Source organism: Gigantopelta aegis, chromosome 14, assembly GCF_016097555.1.
Source record: "Gigantopelta aegis isolate Gae_Host chromosome 14, Gae_host_genome, whole genome shotgun sequence".
Lineage (NCBI taxonomy): Eukaryota > Metazoa > Mollusca > Gastropoda > Neomphalida > Peltospiridae > Gigantopelta > Gigantopelta aegis.
This window is the reverse complement of record NC_054712.1, coordinates 54,713,666-54,735,505: the sequence shown is the minus strand read 5'-3', so window position 1 is coordinate 54,735,505 and position 21,840 is coordinate 54,713,666. Positions and strand designations below refer to the sequence as shown.

The 21,840-nt window shown below is 38.3% G+C and overlaps 1 protein-coding gene across 4 annotated transcripts in view; it reads right to left on the bottom strand.

Annotated features, from left to right (window-relative positions):
- Positions 1-1,338: 1,338 nt before the first annotated feature.
- LOC121388169 (protein naked cuticle homolog 2-like) overlaps positions 1,339-21,840 on the bottom strand; it is a 135,968-nt gene continuing 115,466 nt past the window's right edge. For 2 of the 4 annotated variants that reach the window (XM_041519410.1, XM_041519413.1), the window contains 3 exons: positions 19,988-20,089; positions 8,749-9,161; positions 1,340-2,238 (listed from right to left, as the gene is read on the bottom strand). In XM_041519410.1, coding sequence (XP_041375344.1) covers positions 1,551-2,238; positions 8,749-9,161; positions 19,988-20,089 — 1,203 coding nt within the window. In that variant the 3' untranslated portion in view covers positions 1,340-1,550. Of the gene's footprint in view, positions 2,239-8,748; positions 9,162-19,987; positions 20,090-21,840 lie in introns of all 4 variants that reach the window. The other 2 variants (XM_041519411.1, XM_041519412.1) reach the window with 2 other exon arrangements.

The following is a 21,840-nucleotide window of genomic DNA, read 5'->3' as shown; positions in this document are numbered from 1 at the left end:
TTAACGATTTTGTATTGATCAAAATGTCAAAGGAAAATAACTGTTTCACAAAGTACCACTGACAAACTGATCTTAATTCATAGTAAAACAGACTTAATGTTAACACTGTGCTTAATTTGTTAGAGGACCTTGGAGACATCAGGTTTAGAAAGGTTATTTGGTTCTAAATTTGTAAGGGCCTGTTCCAGACTTGATTACCTAGGGGTGGGTTCGATTTTTATATTTCTCCTGTGTCTGCCACATCTTTTCACCTATGTTTACTAATGGGGTAGCTAACACAATGTTTGATCAAATTGTGCACTTTTTGCTAAAAGCATGGAACTTGGTATATAAATACCTTGACCCATTACAAACATTTTCAGATATAGACACATCAGCATCTCCACCTGGTGATCAAGGGAAGATAAATCCACCTCCCCTACCATTTAGGACATTCATGGTTTTATTCTGTGGGTGTTGGGTATAAAAACAAGTTGCCTCCTACCCAATGATCAATCAAGTCTGGAACATACCCCCTAAGTTAATTGTAAGATGGCCTCTTTAATTCTATGCTTGATTTTCTTTGGAACACATCTGATGAACTCATTAAAAAACCAATATGGCTGCCTGCATGCAACTTTTTTCAGCCATCCACACCATGCTGAACACATGTACAGTCTAGTCTGCAAAACTCCATTCCAAGTCTAAACCATATAAATTATAATTTTTAATCAAACACTTACACTCGCACACACACACACACACACACATGCATTTAGGTGCAAATTTCATTTGTCCACAATTTGCATGCTTAAACAAAAACATAATGCATAATCTGCAACAATCAAATTCTATGTAAATATGTTGAGTAGTTTCTATTTTATGGGTCTTTTATGTGTTGGCATGTTCTATCACTTTATGCATAATGGATTATCTTTACGTACACATACATATATGCATATTAGATTATGTTTACGTATACATACATATACGCACTGTGGATTATGTTTATATATATATATATATATATATATATATATATATATATATATATATATATATATATACACATATATACATATATACATACATATATGCATTGTGGATTATGTTTATGTATGCATATATGCATACGGATTATGGACAAATGGAATTCTCACAGTAGAGTTGGTAGTCTTGTCTGCTGATCTCCTGCCTCAATGCATTCCATATCACCAGAAATCTAAACCATATTGTAGTTTTTAATTCATCTTATTCAATGCACTCGCACACACACACACACACACACACACACAACACATATACACATATACCCGTACACACACATATACACTTGGACCCCCCCCCCACCACGTACACACTTGAATACCCCCACACATCTATCCTTACATACAATCCCCACCCACCCACCCCCACATATACAACTTGTAGTAGTAGTGGTGGTAGTCTAGTCTGCTGAACTCTTGACTCAATCCATTCCACACACCAGAAGTAGTCTACTAAACATTGTTTTGTTTTTTAAATTCATCTTATTCACAAATTCTCATATACTCTCAACCCCACCCCCACGTCTACGCCTCATAGTAGTGGTGGTAGTGGTGGTGGTGGTGGTGTTCGTGGATGTGGTGGTGTTCGTGTCTCTGCACCACCAGCCTCTCGCCCTCCACCTCCCACGAATGTTCCCTCTCAATCCACTCCGCGACCTGCTGCATCGCGAGGCCGTGGTCCTTCTCGCGATGCCGGTGTCGCCGGTGATAGTGTGGGGACATCGTTGTCGCCGGCACTGTCGTCGTCGTCACGTGCGCGGGCAGACTCACCGGCCGGAACTTACCCCCGCCACCGCCGTGTTTGTGGGGCGATGTCAGCACTTTCGGCTGTCCCTTCGGCGAATGCACGCCCACCTCCTGTGGGTCAAACGACCTTGACCTCGTGTGCTGTTCCTCTTTCACACCCACCAAGTGTTTTTCTAAACGTTCTGATTCTCTTTGCACATTGTCGTATTTTTTGGTGGTCGCCACGTCATGCGACCTTGACCTGTGGTGACCTGTCTGCACGAAGCCCGACCCGGCAGTTGGAACTGATGGATTGTTTTGAAACTTGGAGGTGTTGTTTTCGACGCCCGCCAGGTCCAGGTAGTAGTTCCGCCGGTCCTGGCTTTCTTTCGGCTTCTCGTCCAGATTATGTGAGCAATGGTTTCTATGGCGACGTTTATGATGATGAGGGTGATCGGACATATTCCTGCAATCACTATGGTGACGCCTGAAAAAATAGTAACAGAATACGTGTAAATTTAGTGATGATTATAAAAGAAAATAACACCATCTAAAAACAATATTTCACAATATAATTCACTTCTCTTGATCCAACTTAACAATGTATACAAAAACCAAAACTATTTGGACAAAATAAAAGAGTTATCCACCCTTGATCAAACCTCAAAATACATTGAAATCAAAACTGACTTACAAAATAGTTATCTGCTCATAACTATTGAAACTCTGAAAACAAGTTATCTGCCCTTGGTCAAGCACCAACAAAATAAAGAGTTATCCACTCTTGAAACTTTTTTGGTGAATCATTGTAATCAAAATTTACAAACCCTGTTTTTCTCTTACACATGTTTTACTATATATATTTACAATGCTTAAACATATGTTTAAGAAATATAGCCTTCTCAAATTCATCCCTTTTTGTTTATGTTCAGACACAATGAAACTTTTTACGACTACAGATTAAAAAAAAAAAAAAAATCTTTTTAGTACAAATTTCAATCTTCTGACGGACAGAGAGCAGGAAGTGAATAATGGCACCAGGAAGTGAGATGGATTTCTGTCAAAACAGTTTTATCCTCAGACAACTAAATTGGTGGAACTCTTTCTGCAAGTCTGGCAAGTCTTAATGTGTTGTGTCAGGCCAGTGAGGCAGTGTGTTTCTACATCCCAGTGTTTAAGTCTCCACTAATGTGGTCTTCACACATCATGCCGCATTCATCAATGTCATTGGCATTGACAGGAAGAAAAGAATGGCTTGGTAGTAGTAGTTGGGATGAGGGTGGGGAAGCAGGGCAAAGGGTTGAAAATGTAGTTCAGTGGTCAGAGATGTGATTTATGATAAATTTTATTTATTTATTTTATCTATTATTTATTTATTTATTTTATCTATTAATTCTTTATTCATTCATTCATTCATTCATTCATTCATTCATTCATTCATTCATTCATTCATTCATTCATTCATAGTCATGCTTACATCCAACTAATGTGGTACGTGTGCTGTCCTGGGCAAGTTAAAGTTAAAATTTGTTTTGTTTAATGACACCACTAGAGCACACAGATTCATTTTTTTTAAACCATCGGCTATTTGATAATTTTGACATATAGTATTAAGAGAACCAAGTACATTTTTCAATTAGCAACAATGGTTTTTTTTCACAGACAGAATAGCACATACCATGGCCGTTGATATACCATTTGTAAGGCAGAGGATAGAACATAGCAAAAACCAAAAAAGGGTCAGCCAAATAGGTTTGATCCTATGGCCCAAGCACGTTATGCGAGAGCTCTACCGATTTAGCTAGATTTGCCCTTGACAAGGAATGAAAGACGGAATGTTTTATTTAAAGGCATACTCCACACATTTGGTATTTTGACATATAGTCAAAGGTTTATATACTACATTTTTCAATCCATTAGTAGTAAGGGATCTTTTATATGCACCATCCCAACGACAGGATAGCACATACCATGGCCCACCAATGAGAATCAATCCTAGATTGTTTACCACTGGGCTATGTCCCACCCCTTCTCTTGACAAGGGCTCTAAGACATCACTGGACAATTTTCTGTAGAGATCACTGGACAATTCTCTGTAGAGATCACTGGACAATTCTCTGTAGAGATCACTGGACAATTTTCCGTAGAGATCACTGGACAATTCTCTGTAGAGATCACTGGACAATTTTCTGTAGAGATCACTGGACAATTTTCTGTAGAGGTACAAAGCAGCCGATTCTGAGAGCACAAGGACACAAAACACTCCACTGTGTAGATAAAACCTGTGTTCAGATTTCTAGCAAGGGTACAAGGCAATAAATCCACATCAAATGTTTGGCAATTGGAAATTAATACAGAAGGGTGTCAGATAGGGCAATGCATTACCCATAATGCCAAGTTACTTTGCACCATTTGCCAGAGCTGATAACAAGACTGATAAGTATGATGTACGACCAAGGTAAATCTTTCTGCAGTTACTCTGTCACAGGTTAACTGGCTGTAAACGTATAATGCATTCTGTTGTCTATGTTATGTATCAAAATAGCTAGCAAAATGTTACAAAAAGTGACACACATATATTACAAAAAGGCTAATAACAATAAATAGTTTTTGTATAAGTTATCCCCTTATTCTTCCATGCATCAAAAAATTGTTAAATGAGATATTTTACCTGCTTTTAGAGATATTTTGTGTAAGAGTTATATCCCTTAGTCTCAATGAATTCTTCTGTTTTGTAAGTTATTATTCTTCTTAGCCTTCATGAAGACACATATTTTCTACAACACTAAGAGTCTTCATGCCATGATATGTATTTCTGTGGTATTTCCCTGGCCTCAGTGACATTGACAATATACAAATTCTTTACATTATTTCCCACAATTTGTTTTGAGTATTTCCCACAATTTGTTTGGAGTTTTTTTTCGTATACCTCCATTTCACATTACATATTTTGTGTACAATAACATGAATATTCATATCTGACATCCAACAGCTTGTCTTGGTTTGTTTCCCTCTAGTCTAAATATTCCTTTCTTTTTTCATTAATATTAGTAAATGTTCATACTAATTTATATGGTGTCAGACATATGGTTAAGAACCACAGAGATAATTAGAGAAGAAACCAGCTGTTGCCACACCATTGGTTTACTCTTTTTGATTAGCAGGAAAGAATCTGTTATATGCAGACAGGATAGTACATAACATGGCGCTCGCCTGATGTGCCATCAATCTAGGATCGATTCCCGTCGGTGGGCCCACTGGGCTATTTCTCGTTCCAACCAGTGCTCCACAAATGGTGTAACAAAGGCTGTTGTATGTACTACCCTTTCTGTGTGATGGTGCATATAAAAGATCCCTTGCTGCTAATCAAAAAGAGTAGCCCATGAAGTGGAGACAGCGGGTTTCCTCTCTCAATATCCGTGTGATCCTTGACCATATGTCCAATGCCATATAACCGTAAATAAAATGTGTTAAGTGCGTCATTAAATAAAATATTTCCTTCCTTCCTTCCTTATTACACTAGTTGTAGAGGACTGGGTGGAACAAGGAGTAGTCCAAGGGGTCCACCAACGGGGATCGATCCTCACTGACCGTGCATCAGGCTTTACCACTAGGTTACATGCCACTCCTTTCACATGTTGAGTACACATCAGGCATGTGCTTTACCACTAGGTTACATGCCACTCCTTTGACATGTTGAGTACACATCAGGCATGTGCTTTACCACTAGGTTACATGCCACTCCTTTCACATGTTGAGTACACATCAAGCATGTGCTTTACCACTAGGTTACATGCCACTCCTTTCACATGTTGAGTACACATCAGGCATGTGCTTTACCACTAGGTTACATGCCACTCCTTTCACATGTTGAGTACACATCAGGCATGTGCTTTACCACTAGGTTACATGCCACTCCTTTCACATGTTGAGTACACATCAGGCATGTGCTTTACCACTAGGTTACATGCCACTCCTTTCACATGTTGAGTACACATCAGGCATGTGCTTTACCACTAGGTTACATGCCACTCCTTTCACATGTTGAGTACACATCAGGCATGTGCTTTACCACTAGGTTACATGCCACTCCTTTCACATGTTGAGTACACATCAGGCATGTGCTTTACCACTAGGTTACATGCCACTCCTTTCACATGTTGAGTACACATCAGGCATGTGCTTTACCACTAGGTTACATGCCACTCCTTTCACATGTTGAGTACACATCAGGCATGTGCTTTACCACTAGGTTACATGCCACTCCTTTCACATGTTGAGTACACATCAGGCATGTGCTTTACCACTAGGTTACATGCCACTCCTTTCACATGTTGAGTACACATCAGGCATGTGCTTTACCACTAGGTTACATGCCACTCCTTTCACATGTTGAGTACACATCAGGCATGTGCTTTACCACTAGGTTACATGCCACTCCTTTCACATGTTGAGTACACATCAGGCATGTGCTTTACCACTAGGTTACATGCCACTCCTTTCACATGTTGAGTACACATCAAGCATGTGCTTTACCACTAGGTTACATGCCACTCCTTTCACATGTTGAGTACACATCAGGCATGTGCTTTACCACTAGGTTACATGCCACTCCTTTCACATGTTGAGTACACACCTTTCAATTCACGCTCATGATAAATTGATTATCTTGTGCAACAAAATGGTCTCAGGTATTAGTCAGTGGAACAGATGGTAACCTGGAGAAATAACCAGGTAACCAGAAGTCCAGTTAAGTCAGATTTTTAACACTTTGCATGGCCTGTATTTGTTAAGATTTATCACATGATTGATCAGACTCATAATGAACTGAGATGGCACTGAGAGGTGATGGTTGGACATGAGAATGTGTGTTGATGTATCGCGTACAGGGACACAGTCGACACTACACACACACAGACATCGTGTTCACGTGTATCTGTACCTGGGTTTTCACAACATGGCTGGCAGAAAAAACCCCACAGAACAGGAAAAGAAAATGATTGAGAAAAAGAAGTTTTCTATGCAGCTTAACGAGTGGTTGGTAGTGGTGTTCTAATGTATCACGTTCTTCAAGCATTTCTTCTTTGAAAGGGAGTGGGATCTAGCCATTTTTTATAACGCAAAATAACCGTTTAAGGAGTTTTAGACTATTAACTACTCAGTTGACCCCCAAACAAAAAATCCTAGCTACGCCCCTGCTAGCCCAGTCAGTAGAGTGCTTGTCAAAGGGTTGAAACCAGGTGTGTAAATATTAATAATATTGTATGGCACTGCACAACTATCAAAAATATCATATCAAACCTAGAGCCTTTTCTATTGCCAGTTAGCAGGTTGATGTTTCCACGGTTCTTGTGTCACAGGACTGAACCACTTCAGTGCAACCAATCTCTGATTTGTTTCTAATTTTCATTATTGTTAATAATATCTAGTGCTAGCACAACAACTATTAAAGGTCATGGTGTGTGCTGTCCTGGCTGAGGGAAACTGTATATAAAAGATCCCTTGCTTGTAATGGGAAAATGCAGCAGGTTTCCTTTAAGACTAATAACCACTGATTGATAAATTAATGTGCTCTAGTGGTGTCGTTAAACAAAACAAACTTTAACTTTCTGCTTGCATTTTGTTTAACTACTCCACTAGAGCACATAGATTAATTAATCATCGGCTATTCGGTATCAGACATTTAGTCATAGTGCACAGTCTTTGGAGAGGAAACGTGCTACAGTTTTCCATTAGCAGCAAGGGATCTTTGATATGCTCTTTCCAACAGACAGGACAGCACATACCATAGCCTTTGATATACTATGTGTGGGGAATTGGTTGGGATGAGAAAAAACAATCGGAGAATAGGTCAACCGAGGGAATTGAATTCTTCCACCAAGCTGGTGCTCTAGCTAAATGTATGTGACATAGAAGCTAACATCGAAGTTAACACTTATTCTACAGAATTATAGAGGAAACCTGCTTCCATCACAAAGTCTTTACCTACCAAATAGCAACTAGAATCATATTCTTCTTACTTCAATATTTCATATACACATAGCTCAACATTTATATAACTGATGTAATATCAGTTCCACATTCAAAATATCTATACATCCGATTATAAGTACCGTATAAATTTCATTTAGTTCCATTCTACTTAACAATGGGATTCTGAGTATCGTGGGAACACTGAACTAGACTGTGCGAACACCGAGGAAGATACCCTGCTGTGAAATCTGTCAGCCGATATAATAATTAATTTATTTTCTTCTAAATGAATACATCATCACTGTGTGCATTCGGTGATTATCCGTGGCAGTTATCAGCAACCATGCCAAGCTATTTCCGGCAGGGCATAATACACGTAACGCATAGTGCTAATGCTCGCAGTCATGCAACTCTGTCAGACATTATATAACTGATTAGGTTATGAGTTCATTTAGAAATAACACTGAATTAGCTTCTTATCTGAAACATCTTCATTAGACAAATCATGTTGTACAGAACCTCTAACAGGCTAGCAGGAGCTGGGAGGGGGTGGGAGGGGGTGGATGGGAAGGTGTCAGCTGTTATATTACTGTGATTAGGTTATGAGTTCATTTAGAAGTAACACTGAATTAGCTTCTTATCTCAAACATCTTCATTAGACAAATCATGTTGTACAGAATCTCTAACAGGTTAGCAGGAGCTGGGATGGGGTGGGGTGGATGGGAGGGTGTCAGCTGTTATATTATTGTGTTCTGGTTATGAGTTCATTTAGAAATAACACTGTATTAGCTTCTCATCTCAAACATCTTCATTAGACATTAGAACCTCTAGCAGGAGATGGGAGTGAGTAAGAGGGGGAGGGGGAGGGTTGGGAGGTGCATGGTGCCCAAAGCAGACAAGGACCATAAAAATTTACTTTTTTTTCATCCTACTATGGTGGAACCTGCTTAAACCACATCACCTTGGCACTCTTAACATTTATTATGTCCAGAGTTGTGGAGAATATTTAATATATTAGAAATACCTGAGCTGCTTGATGTGATTGCGTTCCATGTTCTCCTGCACCAGCTCCACCAGCTGCTGTTGATCCCGCACACTCAGCTGGTTCCGGTTCCGCATGCAGTGACTCTCCGTCTGCTGACCTTGACCCTGACCTTGAGCGGTTTCGTTGTTACATTTCAACAGGTTGCCCGTCAGGTTGTTGAGTTTGGAGAACTCCCTCACTTTGCCCGTGTCCTTGGTCTGACAACTGTTTTTCACTTTGGCGTTCTCCTTGCCCCGCACCGCCGTTGTGATCGACGTTGCCTGCTGCAGCTGGATTTGCGTGTTGTCTTGTCCGACGGTAAGGCGCAGTTTCAGGGTCTTCGTGCCGTTCTCGGGAAGTTTAATGGAAGATCCGACAGCATCGTATAACGCTTTGAGCAAACTTGCAAGATCCTGAAAGAAAAACATTTCATTTGAAATTACATGATATAGAATATATAGTGAAACTCCTCTAAACCAGACACCCTTGAGACCAAGTGAAACGTCTGGTTTAAAGAGGTATCCACTTTAGAGAGGTTCTCCTCTATACAGATATTTAAAAGGGAGCTGCGAAAAAAAAGGTTTTACGGGAATTCCGGTTTACAGAGGTTTCACTGTAGATTGCATTTTGAGGCCATACATTAAACAAATAATAATAAAAAATTATTTGATGATGTCATAGTATACCAAGTGCACCTGGACCCAGTTACATAAAGCGATCTTGGCGCTAAGATCATCATAAGTGTATATCTACCTGGATTATGTTCAGCCACACATTGTATACCAAGTGCACCTGGGCCCAGTTACATAAAGCGATCTTAGCGCTAAGATCATCATAAGTGTATATCTACCTGGATTATGTTCAGCCACACATTGTATACCAAGTGCACCTGGGCCCAGTTACATAAAGCGATCTTAGCGCTAAGATCATCATAAGTGTATATCTACCTGGATTATGTTCAGCCACACATTGTATACCAAGGATATAAAGTACTCCAGATTTTGATTCTAAGTCTAAACCTAAAACTAACTCTAACCCTGATGTTCTAATTGAATAAATAACCAGCACACAGTAATTCTGCAGCCATAATATATTATCATGTCTTATCATCCACATAGTTCAACATATTATCATGTCTTATCATCCACATAGTTCAACATATTATCATGTCTTATTATCCACATAGTTCAACATATTATCATGTCTTATCATCCACATAGTTCAACACAGGTGTCGTAATGATTTCATGTGCACAAACAAATGTTGTAATTTTGGGAAGCAACGTCGTAACTTAATGCAGCTTCCCAGATGCTTACCAAAATGATATCATTTCGGAAAATGACATTGTTATGTTTGACACATTACTCTCACACTGGCTCGGGTAATACAATACAGTAAGCCTAACACTTGTTTCGTAAAATCAGTACGACACCCAAGCTTGTATAATAATCTCTATATATCATCACTGACATTAGATATAATGACACATTCTATACTGGGACTATATTTCGTCTCTAATTTATGTCTGTTTTGACAGTCTAAATAGTTTAGGATATCCACTGATGCGACTGGGATTATTCCCACTGAAAAAAACAGCAACATGTCTTTTGTATGAATTTTATTCTCCTATTTGTATGAACAATAATTTGACTACAGACAGGACAATACACACCATGATCTCTGAATCTCTGATGCACCAGTTATGTGATACTCATTGGGGAGCGGCACAAAATCTAGTGTATCCAATGGATCAATTGTATCTCAAGCTAGTGTTGGAAAGTGGTTGCAATTTTATCACCAATCATCATTTGAAACTGGGTTTTACCAATCTATGAACTTTCGATTCAACACCAGCCTCGGTGGTGTAGTGGTTATGTCATTGGATTGAGGCTGGTAAGTACTGGGTTTGTATCCCACCTGAGGCAATGGGTAGGTGTAAGGCCACATGCACAGAGTTTCACCAAACTTCACAGGTGCAATTATGGGTGTCTCTCCGGAGTGTATGACCCCACAGGGGGATGATTACCCAGCATGCACTGCAGGTTCCGTGTACCCCGGGCTCGGGTGATACCGAGATAGCTCAACTGACAGCAAGTGTGGAGCACAGCCCTGTCAAGTAGTCCCATACCAAAATGGAAATGCTGCAGCTTCACCATTCATCTCATCATCATCATACATGTTTATAATATCCAAAAGCAAAAACTATTTTTTTTCTTCATATCTGTGTCAAATGTTTATGGCATTTTTTTTTTTTCTAAAACAGAAATAAAAAATAAAAAAATAATTCAATTACACAATAAGTTAGAATTCTATGAACATGAAGGATTTGACTTTAAGCACCATTCATCTACTGACATGTTCACAGTGATACTTTAATAACTATTTGGTATTTGTTTTTTTTTGTTTTTTAGTAGACTTGAAAACAAACTATTAAAATATCATTTTTTTTCTGTACACATGAAAACAAACACCAACCCCAATACATTTCCATCAATTCCATCATATTGACTGGAGGAACAATTACAATTAACATTTTCCGACACAATCGATTATAAAATTTTATAATCAATCATCTGTAGAGACAAACAGATCAAGTTTTAAGATTATAATGGATCATTGGAACATGACTACATGATACCTCAAGTGATTGCCCTACCCCTAAGCTGTATCCAACCCATTTTTTATTATCTCTTTTTTTTCACATTAAATGATGAGCATAAAAATTTATCTACCATTGTAAACAACTTCTTTTAAAAATAAATTGTTTACCTGTTTGCACTACACCTACAAATGAAGTTATCGCTGTAAACACATGTGTGGTTTGTCACTTCAAAGCATAATCTCACTGATACGACCAACACAGAAAAACTCCACCCAAAACAAACAAATGACAGCTTTTAATCTCCTGCCATTTAATAGCCATTATTTTCAAAGTAACTTTGATTCATACTGTCATGCTACATATTTCAGCAGTAACAAAGATCTTTATACAGCAATGTGATATAAGAAGCGACGAAAAAAGCACAGAGTTAAACAAATCTCTTTTTATCTTTGAAACTATCAGAAAACCCATTTATAAAGTTAAACACAACTTTGAAAAAAACCCACACATCTTAAAAGTCAGGCAGGGCATATCAAATATATGTCACAGTGACATTTTGAGTGCAGAATGTAGATATAGGTAGACTTTTTTTGGCAAACACATTACATAACAAATACAGTAAAATCTCTCAAAACCGGACCCTCTGTAAACCGGAATTCTCTCAAAACCGAATGTTTTTCACAGTTCCTTTTTTAAAAATCAGTACAGAATTTAACCTCTCTAAACCAAATAACTCTTAAAAATGGACACTTTTACTTAGTCACGAGGATGTCTGGTTTAGAGGGGTTTCACTGTATATCAAGTCCAGCATTACTCATTTATAAAGTCAAACTTTGTGTTGTTTAACAGCACCACTAGAGCACATTGATTTATTAATCACCAGGTATTGGATGTCAAAACATTTGGTAATTTTGAAACATAGTCTTAGAGAAGAAAGCCTCTATATTTTTCCATTAGTAGCAAGATATCTTTTATATGCACCATCTCAGACAGGATAACACATACCACAGCCTTTAATAATGAGAAACAGACCAATGAGCTCACCAGCGGGGATCAATCCCAGACCAACCACACATCAGGCAATCGCTTTACCACTAGGCTATGTCCCCCCACTGTTTAATATTCAGTTGATTTATGCATGGATGTGGTAAGTGGTGCACTGCTTATCAAAGTGCTCTACAACTGGCATCATAGACTGATGTGCTTACCTACATAAGGGTACTAGTATAGCAAAGCATATGGTATGTACTATCTTGTCTACAGGACCGAAACCCACAATGGGTTTTTATTAGAGAATGTACTGTATATTCTGCCATATCTTACATAGATTTTTCTACAAACTGGACAACACAAACTACAGCCTCTGATATATCTTTTGATAGGAGCAGGCACTTAAAACAAATAATATGCTGTAAAAACATTTTTTTATAGAAATCTGATGTAAATTATCCTCTACAATTTTTTTTCTTCTTTGACAACAAATCATCAAAGACAAAAATATTGAATCTCACAAGAATAATACATTAACCAGCATTAACATTATCACAGATAGATACAGTTAGACCTATCTAAACCAGATCCTAAACAAACTGGAATCTGGTCAAAATCGGCAAAGTTCCATGGTCTCGAATTTTACAAATTCTTTAACACGACTCTCTAAACACTGGAACCTATCTAAATGTGATAAATATTAGGTCTGTGGAGTGATCTGGTTTAGATAGGTTTTACTCTATAAAGAATTTACCAAAAAACAGAAAAAACAGAAAACACCACCCGCAGAATAATACACAGAACAACTTCAACACATCATTAAATAAAAATAAAAAGAGAAGAAACCTGATTAGTCTTCTGGCGACAAGTCCCAAGGAAGTAAAAAGAAACACGCCAGACACTAGTATCTTCCTCTGATGAACGACGGACAGCTTGTTCATGCCACAGATGAATACACACGTAAAAAGGGCAGATTTCCTAGTAAACAATACAGTTCCTTTGAAGCTTCATATTGATGCTGAAGGACTAACCAAAGGGTAAACTTCCCAGTATATATGCCGCTTGTTTACACAGGCCTGTTATTGTTAACAGTCTGCATGCAATAGCACCAATGGACATCAATCTCGTATCGGTCATCAGAGCAGAAATCTGGTTTGATCTCGACTACCAATCAACATATCTTTTACATCTGTGTTGGGGAAAGAGCTGACGGCCATTTTGTCTGCCTCTTTTGTACAGTTTAATGTCGGCACCGTAGATTAGTTATCATGTGGTAGATGAGGCATCAAGAAATGGGGGGAAAGAATGGCTGATGGTGCTCACAGTGAAATTACTGCCTGCAGGTAGTTTGCAGAGGGTAAACAATAGTTTACGCATGGTTGGACAAACAGAAAAATATTTGAGAATGAAGATATTATTATGTTTGAGAAAGAAAAAATAGTGTTGTATTCAGTAATGTAAAAGTTTTAAAATGGCCAAAAGATTTAGGAAATTCATTTGTGTATATCCCAGTCATTCAACAATCCATATCCATCCATCCTTCCTTCTCTCTCTCTCTCCCTCCCTCCCTCCCTCCCTCCAATCATCCATCCAAAGACCTAGACAGACAGAAAGACAGACAGACAAGCAGACTGGGATGGGATTGGCCCTATATGGAGAAATACCAAAATATATTCTTGGAACCTCATGAAGTGTTTTCATTCAAATTGACAAGAACTGCCCTTTCATTGCACTTAATCAAATTAACCACTTAGCCGCAAATAGAAAATGCAACCATAAAATATGAATCTGTTTTATTCTTAGCTAATCTGTTTTATTCCAATCTTTCAGATGACACAATGAAGCCCAAAACTCAAAATACCTTCTTTTTTTCTTTCCGATTTGTGTTTCAATAAAAGCAGTTACCCCCCCCCCCCCCCCCCCCCCCCCCCCCCCCCCCCCCCCCAAACATTAACACATAACCATTTAATGTTTCATACTCTAAATTACAGCAACACAAAAAACAAAACAAAATAACAGATGGAGAAAATGAGGGGAAAATATTCCATTCATGTGGAGATGAAACAATAAAGCCGACTAGGCTGGGATATCGGAGAGCGATCTTTCTCGTCTCCAGTGATTAGTCCTGGCATGAAGGTATCGCGTATCTCAGCCGTTCAGCTGGCCGCCTCATGATTCCTGCCCCACCTGATAATCACAATCAAAGAGATAGGGCTCACACCTGACTCAACGAATCAAAAATGTTTCCTGCAATCGGTTCCAGCACACATGGAATCAAAGACCTTCAGACGGAGATCGGTGCTGATTTACACATACGTTGTCGGCACCGGTAAACATGTTGAATGCAGCCATCGCAGGACGGCCCACACCGGCTATGGCACGAAAAACCACGATGTGCATGTGCAACAACAACAACAACAATGGAATAGTTGTGATGGATCGGAAAGGCAGATGTTGTCTTCAAAGTGTTTAGTAATCGTATGAAGAAATGTGGGGGTGTACGGAATTGCTAGCTTCTATTTTGTTACGTTCTGTTCTGATCATTCCAAAAGCTTTTTTGTGATCTTTTGTGATTGTAGGTGTACTTCAAAAACATAATCTGACATTGACATAAATTCTTAACAACATAACCCATCCCAGCATTCGACATATCAAATATCAAGAAGTTGCTATTCTAACATTATATATTGCCATTCAGGGGGAATTTTATTTATACAACTTCTATTTTGAAACATTTTGTTTTTGTCATTTCAGAAGTTTTAAGTGTTGTTTTTGATAGTCTTTTGTGATGGTAGGTGTAATTTAAAAACATTATTTGACGTCAACATAAATTCTTAACAATTTTACCCTTCCCAAAATTCAACATATCAATTTAAAACCAAATTAGGAAGTAGCTTTTCAAACTTGTTTTATTTTGCCATCAAAAGGGAATTTTATATGCATATTCTCACAGACAGGAAAACACATACCACAACCTTTGATATACCATTCATGTGGCACTGGTTGAATGTGAAAATGGCCAAGCACCTCAGTGGAACACTCTACTGACTGAGTTAGATCAGTCTCCCCCACCATCACCTGAGGAACAATGGATTATATGATTAAGGCCCTTGGTGGCACTTTTTCCCTCCCCAGTCCCAACCAATTTGCTGTGATCTAATAATAATAATAGATAGACTGTGGCTGAAGCAGGTTTCCGCTCTCACAGTCCAGACCAACTGTCTCAACAAGGAAGAAACTATTTTATTTAACCACGCACTCAACACATTTTATTTTACGGTGATATGGCATCGGACATATGGTTAAGGACCACACAGATATTGAAAGAGGAAACCCGCTGTCACCACTTCATGGGCTACTCTCTTCGATTAGCAGCAAGGGATCTTTTATATGCACCATCCCACAGACAGGATAGCAGATACCACTGCCTTTGATATACCAGTCGTGATGCACTGGCTGGAACAAGAAATAGCCCAATGGGGATCAATCCCAAACTGACCATGCATCAAGTGAACGCTTTACCACTGGGCTACATCCCGCCCCGTAACTGTGTCAACAATACCTATAATTAAACCACAACATAAAATGTGTTGAGGCATCATCTATCAAATATTCTCTTTCCCGTTTAGTATTGCAGTCATGGTGAATCGAACCCAGAATCTACCAAGCTCATCTAAAACCAATGTAACCACTGCAACATCTTTGCCAGTTCTGATGACGACTGTTGTATATTTACTCATGGTGGTCCCAGAGGGTTCAAAGGTCATCGCTATACAACGAGGACTTCAAAGAGTTCTGTCAGCATTCCATGGAAGCCATTTGCCTAATTTACTTATAAGCAGACACACATGGACATTAACAGCAGAGACCAGGTACCACCAAGGCCAATTCTCACCCATCAGGCACTGTTGACACAATATTTGTTAGGACAGAACCCGTTAACCACTGAACTAAAAGTACCGGTACTCTGGAGTATAGTTGACCATTGTAATCATAAATAGTAAATAAAATTAACAGTGCTTTGGCATCGGCTCAAAACTCGCGTAATGCAAGAATGGATCAAAGAGTTTTCACTGCAGCCAATTACCACTTCATCCTGGTACTTGAGATGACTGCACACAATTCAAACATCACAAACCGTAATCTTCTGCTCAATTTAATATTCCAATAAGGCTAGACATTTACAAAAAAATCTTAAACGGTGTTTCATCATTAAACACTTCTTTGAAAATTTTATCTTAAAGGTACATTTTGTAATTTTTTATCACTAACCTGTATGAATCTATTTCCTGAATACTAGAATTGTCTTCCTTAATTTGATGTGTAAAATGTATTTTATTTTTCCTATAATTAAAATATTGCATACTTTTATAATTTGATCTAAAACATACATAATACTGAATACATGTAATAGTATATTATCATAGAGGACACAGTGCTTATCATGCTTCAATGCTTATTAAAAGTATGTAGCTACATGTGTATGTTAAACACTATAATCTATAAAATGTGTTAATGTAATAATTGGTGCAGAAATTTCAGCCTCAATGAAATTCACATCGCTAGCATATTTTGAGGAGCACAAGTGGGGAAACTGGAAATATTAGTTTTTTTGTCATTAAATATGAAAAAATTCCACCTACTTTTTTATGTAATTTAAATATTCTCTATAAAACCTCCACATTAGTGAAAAAAGACTCCAAATAATGAGAAACCAAAAACATAATTAACCACTAAAACTGTGATTTATTAATCATTAGCTATTATATGTCAAACATTTAGTAATTTTGACATTATAGTCTTAGTGAGGAAACCAGCTATATTTTGCAATTAGTATTAAGGGATCTTTTATATGCACCATCCCACAGACAAGACAGCACATACTTCAGCATTTGATATACCAGTCCAGGTGCACTGGCTGACCGACCTCGGTGGCGTAGTGGTTAGGCCATCGGTCTACAGGCTAGTAGGTACTGGGTTTGGATCCTAGTCGAGGCATGGGATTTTTAATCCAGATACCGACTCCAAACCCTGAGTGAGTGCTCCACAAGGCTCAAAGGGTAGGTGTAAACCACTTGCACCGACCAGTGATCCATAAACTGGTTCAACAAAAGCCATGGTTTGTGCTATCCTGCCTGTGGGAAGTGCAAATAAAAGATCCCTTGCTGCTAATCGGAAAGAGTAGCCCATGTAGTGGCAACAGCGGGTTTCCTCTCAGAATCTGTGTGGTCCTTAACCATGTGTCTGACGCCATATAACTGTAAATAAAATGTGTTGAGTGTGTCATTAAATCAAACATTCCTTTCTTTCTTTAGGTGCACTGGCTGGAGCGAGAAATAGCCCATTGGGCCCACTGGTAGGGATCGATCCTAAACTGACCACACATCAAGCGAAAGCTTTACCACTGGGCCACGTCCTGGCCCTGGCCAGAAGTGATTCATAGAAAGCAATCTTTTGAAAATCTTTTGAAATTAGATCACATGACGAAGGCTAATTAATATTTAAACATGGCAGTTTTCCTCGATGACTGTTCATGACTAACTAAGCTAGGAGCTATGACAAGGTTAAAACAATGTGATAACAATTAATGAGGGCATAAGGTCATAATCTATATATGGAGCTCCAAAATATTTGGGAGGAATTAAACAAATGCATGTATATAAAAAGAATGACTGCATTGAATGAAATTAGTGAGTGAATGGTGAATGAATGAAGAATGAAGAATGGAGAATGGAGAATGGATGGATGGGTAGATGGATGGATGGATGGAAGGACAAATGAACCAATGAAAGAATGAATCTTTAACAATATGCCAGCAAAAAGAAAATGGCTATCAGGAATCAAAGATATTTATTTATCAATCGATCAAAGAATCACAATGTCGGATGGTGTACATATAAAAGATCCCTTGCTACTAATGGCAAAATGTAGCGGGTTTAAAAAATATGTTTGTGTGTGTGTGTGTGTGAATATATTGTTCTATAGGCTGGCAGACTAGTAGAAATTATGGCGGGGTAATAAATTTTAGTTGGCTCTGGTCCGGTGGGCTAGTGAAATATTTTCCATTTCTGCACCCCTGAATCATGATTAAACTATATCAAAAACAGACCAGGTAGAACCATCGGCAGAATACAACACAAATCAAACACAAGATCATGATTAAACTATATCAAAAACAGACCAGGTAGAACCATCGGCAGAATACAACACAAATCAAACACAAGATCATGATTAAACTATATCAAAAACAGACCAGGTAGAACCATCGGCAGAATACAACACAAATCAAATACAAGATCATGATTAAACTATATCAAAAACAGACCAGGTAGAACCATCGGCAGAATACAACACAAATCAAACGTGTGATCATGATTAAACTATATCAAAAACAGACCAGGTACAACCATCGACAGATTACAACACAATTCAAACATGTGTAGGCAAACATCCATAGGGAATGCAACAAATGATCACAAATCAATACTTTCAGAATTGATTTTCAACTTTACAAGAGAACGTGTGCGTCTGTTTTCATCATTTCCATGGCAACAACTCCATGACAATGTCGGCACTCTTGGACCATGGCGAGAAACTAACACTCACAAGGACCTTTCCATATCTTACATGCATATTAAAACCTAATGTACAACCTACTTTTTGTGTACTAATGTAAAGTTAAAGTTTGTTTTGTTTAACGACAGCACTAGAGCACACTGAAACCCACTACATTTTTTATATGCACCATTCCACAGACAGGATAACACATACCATAGCCTTTGATATACCAGTCATGGTGATCTGGCTGAAATGAGAAATAGCCCAATGGGTTCACTAATGGGATTGATTCTAGACCGACGCTTTACCACTGGGTGACATCTCGCCATGTACTAATGTACAGATACTGCTACATGTAATACCCTTGTTATTTACAACTAGAGAAAGAAATAATAAAAGAGAAAAATAAATTCTCACATTATATAACAATGTCGGTCAGATATGTCAGAATCTTGTAGGGTTTTTTTTTAATTCTTCCCTTTTGTTAAAACATTGGGGGGAAACATTAATTCAATTAGACAAAGACTAATATTTTCTTAATTAATTGTTTTTTTTATCTTTAAAAATAAACCCCACCTCTTTTAACATTTTTTTCACAAGTGTATCTGTTTTAATGTTTTACACAGCAAATAATACCAAAACTTTCCACTAACTAGTAACCAGCACTTTTGTCATTCCATACATGAAAAGGTGTCAAACAAAAACTGTTTTCCTAACAGTAATACCATCACCATACGGGCCTCAGATGATCACTTTTGACTTGATCTATTGGCCATCTGCCTGCACTGTCTGGAACTGGCACACAAACAAACAAACTGGGTGCAGCCAGCACTTGGAAGCCCCCTCTCTACTTCCTACTTGATTGGGTTGCCTCTAAAAGTCACTCAACCGTCACACTACAATTCAAAGTGTTCGGTGTCATTAAAACGGCATTAAGAAATGACAAATGACCTTCTGTTGTTCGTGGACAGCCGAAGTTATCTGAGACACACTTCAAAATTTCTTTCAGTCCTATTCCTCCCTAGAAATAAAGACCCAGACAATAGTCGTCTGGGAATGTCTCTCGTCTTTAACTCTCCAAAAGCTTACCTCTTTAGTTATCCTTCCGTGCCCATCAAAGTCGTACAGTGTAAACGACCACTCTTGTTTGGAATTCTCTGATCCTTCAAACTGTACACCACATTCAAACTCCTGCAATAATCAGAAGAAGAAAAAAAGAAAATTAATTTGCACGTCTGACAAAACAAATAAAATAGAACCAGTGTAGTCAAGATTGCTACCAGTCTAATGAAAACATTTTGTTTGGAATTCTTTGATCCTTTTTTGTTTTTAACTTGTACATCACTTTCAAAACACTTGGAACAACTGGAAGAAAATTAAGCCTCAACTCCAACACAAAACAATAATGAAACAAGTCTAGTCCAAATATGTACTAATTTTAACCAAATAACTGTTTAAAATAGGATCAAAGAACATAGATATCGGTCTAGTTGAAGGTTTTTTTAATTAGTCCAACAAATATTTATTCCAATTCCTTGAATAATCTAAAACATTAATCCAAAAGACTGGCAAAACCCCCAAAAAGAAAACTGTTTATTTCAACCAGCGTAACAACCATGTTTTCAAACTCCATCAATAATCAACAGAAGACAATCCATATAACTGACAACAAAACACAGAACCAGTCTATTCAAGATCAGTACCAGTCTAATAAAGCTGTCTCATTAGAAATTATGCAATCCTTCCAATCACATTCCTGGAATAATTAGAAGAACACCCCCCCCCCCCCCCCCCCCCCCACACACATCTTAATTCATAAGAAAGCTAACACATATAACACAGAGCCAGTCTATTCAAGATCCGAGCCAGTCTAACAAACCTGTCTCATTCAAAGTTATCCAATTCTTCCCATCTCACTCCTGGAATTATCAGAAGGACAAACAACCCAACAACTTAATTCCTAAGAAAGCTAAAGCATATAACACAGAACCAGTGTAGTCACGATTTGTACTGGTTGAACAAAAAATATCATTCATAATAATCCAATCCTTATCAGGTCCTCCAATGTATTTTTCCTATAATCAGAAGGGGGGGAAAAATGACTCCCAAGAATAACAAGAACAGTAAAAAACATTTACTTCCTAAGAGAGCTACAACAAGCAACACAGGACCAGTCGAGTGGAGATTTCTACTGATCTAGTGGTAATATCTTCAGTTTTGATGGCAAACACAATCGACATGAGAGTGAAATCAAGTGGAATTCGTTATGTGAACACATCATTAAAAATGCAAAGGATCCTGCATGAATTGCATCTGTTCTCTCTGATGATGCAGCAATTAGCTCACAGCAGACCGCACAGAGGGCAGGGAGGGTTCAGACTCATGTTAACTCTGCATATCAGCCCCTGACCCAACATAACAGTAACTCACTTCTGCCTGACAGCGAGTGCTGGTCATCTGGAATCTAAGAAACCAGCAACAGACAACTAACATGACATCTCCTCCTTCATCCATCCTCCTGGCTACCCCCCCCCCCCCCTCCAAACAATTCTCCTTCCTTCTCCTACTTTCCTTTCAAGTCATCCCATCACCACTGATTTTCCAAATCACCATCCATCACAGACACACAGTTAACACATTCGGCCATTTTTGTTTCTTTCATCGTAATTATTTTAAAACGTAATTTTCTTATTAAGTTCCTTTAATGTAAAAATCAGTTTGTTTCTTGATTTTTTTTTGTTTCTACTCTCAAAAGCACCTCTCTCTCTCTCTCTCTCTTTTTTTACAAAGGATCTTTATTCCATTTCTTGCGAACACTTAGGATGTGCAATCAAATTACGGCCGATGCCAGTCATCGAACGGGATGACGGGATGACTCAGTCTCCTGGCTGGAATGAAGCAATTTGCTCCGTTCATTACCCGACCTAACAGACATCATCATT